Genomic DNA, 4,535 nt, shown 5'->3' with positions numbered 1-4,535 from the left:
TGGTTTGGAACATTTCTTCTTGTTGAAATACCTCACTGAAATAATCTCAGATTTTCTAGTCGGATGAAGCTGCACATGTATCGGCACTACGTACAGGTACAAATAAGCGCTAGAAAGCCAAGCTACTGAGAAAAATAATGGAGAGCAGGAGTTTTAGGGCTTGTTTTTTCACTCTTGTCCACCCTTGAATAGCAGCCTGCTGAAAACAGTTAGTTAACTGAAGGCATTTCAGACACCGAGTAAATATTCAGTGACGATTTATTGTCTGATCTTTATTAAATTACAAAAAAAGCAGATATCAAAAAACAGCAAAGATTTCACAAGTTCCCCAACAGTTTCACACAACTGAACTGCAGTAAAATGGTGAATGTAAAACACATGTATTTCAGTCTGGCCCTAAACCTTCAATGGTGATCTGTGGTCTGGGATACCCTGGGCTTTCCTAATTATTTTTAAAGTACTCCTCTTAATTTTGGAACCTGATTCGCCCACTAGCTATCACACTGTGGCACAATCCAACAGGAATGCAAAAGGTCTGGTATCCTTCACAACCCCACAGATCTTGAAAACAAAACACGGGAGCTGTGCAAGGATGGCGTGGATACCAGTATGCATTTCTGAGATTACCCCAGGCAGCCACTTTGTTGTGCTTGACAAAATCACATCACTTTCAAGTTGCTGAAAGGTGATTTGGTGTGTGAAAGCTGCTTGTTTTAATTCTCTTCAGGATCTTTGCTCCCCCAAATTAAAAGAGTTCACTGGGCTGGGCTCCAGCATAAATGGACCACCAATCTGTTAAATTCTACCATCCAAACTGCACGATGGACAACTTCATCCTGTTGTGACTTTCCTGCTGTGGACCCAGCATTTGACTGATCACAAGGAACCTGAACAGGCCACGAGATGTGAGGTTAAGGAAAATACTCAGCTCTCTGGAATGATAATCAGGGTCAGAAGGGAGCCTTTGCTTTCTGTCCTATTCACGGCTCTAGGTTCAGAGGCTGACCAAAGTAAACATGGTCCAGTTACCTATATTAATAGCTGCCTCACTTCTCAAATACAGATCTTGCATCAGAACACTACTTGGCTAGCGAAAGAATTAAGACATTGCCCTACGTCCCTCAGCATTTGCTCGGAAAGTCAGGTCCAGATCTGCCATAATTATACACAAATCCAAATCATCCTAAACATGAAGTTCTATATGTCCCTATACGTGTCACTGAAATGTTCGCAAGTACCAAATATTCCTGTTAGAAATAAAATTGCACCTTCATAATTTTCCAGAATTTAACAAAAAAAAGAGATCATGATATGCATTATTTGTCAGGTATGAAAGAAGCAGCGAGAAGGCAAGCTGAGAGACAGGTGCTGCCCACAGGGCAGCAATGGCATTTGGTTGTTTGGGTTTTGTACCAGCATTTCCCACGCCGTGGATGGCAGACAACCACTCGCTGCTGGATTTAAACCGTTTTCCTGGCAGTCAAGACACGGACAATGGACCCTACTCCTCCAGCAGCCAGGGCCTGAGAAGAGAGAAACAGCAATTAACACCAGGTCAAGGTAGCCATGGGTTGAAACAACTGAGTGGAAAGGTCTCCTGACTATTTCAAATGAGCATATCTCTGCCCTTTACATTAAGAGCAAACACTAGCACTCCGGGTGCCAGGGAAGGATAACCGCAGTCGCTTTAAAGACAGCTATTTAATAAGCTTTTATTTCACTGCATAACTGAGTTCCAAGTTTGCTTCCCTGTAGGAAGGATATTCTACTTCCATCCACTTGAATTGCTGGATTGAACCATTTTGTTTGCCTCTGTCTAACATAAACCGAAATTTTAACTGTAGAATCTTCACCAAAGGAGTCAGAAGTAGGCATAAGAGCTCACAGGACCGTACCCTCCTGACAGCGTGAAATTGGGCATTTCAGTTTTATCAGACAGAAAGGCAGTTCTTACCAGGCTCGGTGAGCATGCCTTGGACATGCCTTGGACCAGAGAACCTGCTACCATAGATAACCCAGGCAAGAGCACGCCCTATAAACGCACCTTCTCGTGCCACTGCAGCAGCACAGCGCTGCTGTTATCAGAGGGGCTCTCAAAGCCTTTGTAGATGTACTTCATTAGCAGGTCGACACCGTTCTTGTCCAGCGACTGCACCGCCTTCTCAATATCGTTGGCTTTGAAAGAGATGAGGACCTTCAGGACAATACTTTCTGCACGATCCTGTCGACAAATAAGGCAGGCGGAGATACATTCACTCTTGTACAAGGTACGTCAAATATTAATCATCTCTCCAACAAACTAACCTAGTTTTTTTTTAAACAATTTTAAAATCTCTTGAATAGGGCAGTTTGTGCACAAAGCTTGTGATAATGATGTATTAACAGACATGTCTTCCCAATGATAAACAGCACAAAAGCGCTCAATGAGTTTGTCCTCCTCTAGGTTTTCTGCCTCTCTGCCTGTGTTTGCAATTCTCCACCTATTAAATCACAGCTAAATAGTAAATTAAGCTAAATAAATAGGAACTCAAGGTCTGGCAAATTCCAAAAGAATTATAAGAATTAAGTACTTGACTGGCCTCCCTTGTCACCAGAGCCTTTTCCATGCTTCTATACTCTCTAATGACATACAACTGTTCTATTCCATGGAAATGCTATTGGCCAGCCTGGAAGAGGTGACTGCTGGAAACCACGTATTTTCAATAGAGTCAACTTCTGTCCCAGGCGCACAGGATTGCAAACTGGCAGCATTAATATTCTGTGTTAATAACCATTTGCAAGTTGATCTGGATGTCATTTCAGGCCCAGGAATGTGTGTGGCATGATTACAGCAGCAGATTAGCCATGTAATCAGCAAAAAGCAGTTCTTCCTGTTCATCCATCACTAACTGAGGGAGGAGAAATGAAAAAGGTCTCGGCTTTGTTGGACTTTTGAATAATTCCATTATACAAATAGTTCAAGCACCTTCCTTCTTCAGAAATTATGGGTGTCGGTTTTCTTGTTCTATTTAATATCCTATAGCTGCTTGGCTTAGCGAGACCTCACATGAAGAACTCTAAGTAAAAACATAAAAGTTCCATGAGATCAACTAAAAATGAAGCCAAACATTAAAATTCAGTCACTCTGCCCTCTTCAATTCCACTGCCTTCAAAGTGTATTCTTAAATACATCGATACGACTCTAATGGAAACAAATCATTGATGTGAGGACAAAGCTGTTCAGTCTTTTATACAGCACTATCCGTGACAAACAGCTGCATCTCAAAACCCTGTGAAAACCCTTGGGAAAGGGCTGGGGCTAAGTGAAAAAATCTCCACCGGTGGCCTGGTGAGCAGCACAGAAACGTGCCCGTGGGACTCTCCTCAAGCAGGAAGAACAGACCTTTGCAGGCGCCCACCATCTGGGCAGATCCACGCTTTATCTGCCTGTTCCTCTCACCATTGCAATCACCAGCCATTCAAGGTTTAGTCCGGGGAGATTCAGAAATCCATGCACGCAGCAGGTTCCTATATTCGGTCACAGGGGGAGTGCTTGCATGCTCTGAGGTTTTAACGGCTTTGTTTTGATTGGATGTGATAACCATCAGTTCTTCCTTTTTTGTAGGTTCACAGTCGGGCTGTGCTAGCAGAGCTTCCTCAGTCAGAGGTGACTACTGCAGTTGTGGTTCCTTGATGGTTCAGCACCGACCACATCTATGTGCTGCCAGGTCTGGATCAAGCACGGGCACCTGGTGATGGGTGGAGTTAGCCAGGGTGCACCATGTACAGCCAAGGCATGTACGAGAACACACAAAACCTGATCCATCACCAAGTTAAAGGCCTGTGGGCGGATGACATCCGAGCTACAGTATTTTCAACACGAGTAAGACAGCAGAGGCCACGGATGTTTTGACATCGGGGAATATCCTAAAAGCCAGCTTTCTTGGCTTCCTCAAAGCACACCGGGCAGGGTTGGTGGGGCAGGGGTTATAGGAACAGGAAAGTATTTTTAAGGAGCAACCCACAAATAACTTAGTTACTATTTCACCTTTGCTGCCTGGTTCTTTGTGTTGATGGGAGGGTTCTTCAGAGCCGCCTGTAGTGCAGCCATCATGTTCCCTGTGCCAGATGGTTAAGGACCAGGCACCAAGTATTTGGAAAGCAACAGAACCAGCTCCAGGTCAGCGATACTCGTAGCTGGCTTGCGCATGACAGAAAATACTTAAGGTTCAGCGGATGCCACGATTCCCTCAACAGATAGCACTGATGACACATCGGAGAATAAATACTTCTTAGGCCCTTCACTGAAGGAGGATCCAAGTAAAACAAATTATTCTCCGTCACCTCGGCAATTTGTAGCCCTCGAGAACAGGCCTCAGCTCAGCACCTCCACCTCCAACAGCTGCTGGGACAGCAACTCAGCAGCGGCGAGGGGGAAGAGCTGCTCCACCAGCCGGCCGGGGAAGCTGGCAGGAGCAGCCGGCACGCGGAGCTCTCCCTTCTGCCACAGGAAACCCCCTTCCTCCTGTTATGGTCAAACACTGAGACCACTACTT

General features: G+C 44.9%; 1 protein-coding gene across 1 annotated transcript; it reads right to left on the bottom strand.

The window, feature by feature from the left end:
• Nucleotides 1-257: 257 nt before the first annotated feature.
• ARPC5 (actin related protein 2/3 complex subunit 5) lies at nucleotides 258-4,497 on the bottom strand. The gene is made up of 3 exons (XM_009642658.2): nucleotides 4,028-4,497; nucleotides 2,045-2,221; nucleotides 258-1,523 (listed from the first exon to the last, which is right to left on the bottom strand). The coding sequence occupies exons 1-3, from the start codon at nucleotides 4,091-4,093 to the stop codon at nucleotides 1,461-1,463; spliced, it is 306 nt and encodes a 101-aa protein (XP_009640953.1). The 5' UTR covers nucleotides 4,094-4,497; the 3' UTR covers nucleotides 258-1,460.
• Nucleotides 4,498-4,535: the final 38 nt, after the last annotated feature.

This window comes from Egretta garzetta, unplaced genomic scaffold (assembly GCF_000687185.1).
Source record: "Egretta garzetta isolate BGI_Z169 unplaced genomic scaffold, ASM68718v1 scaffold187, whole genome shotgun sequence".
Lineage (NCBI taxonomy): Eukaryota > Metazoa > Chordata > Aves > Pelecaniformes > Ardeidae > Egretta > Egretta garzetta.
Note: the sequence above shows the minus strand (reverse complement) of the source record. Positions and strands in the feature narration are given on the sequence as shown.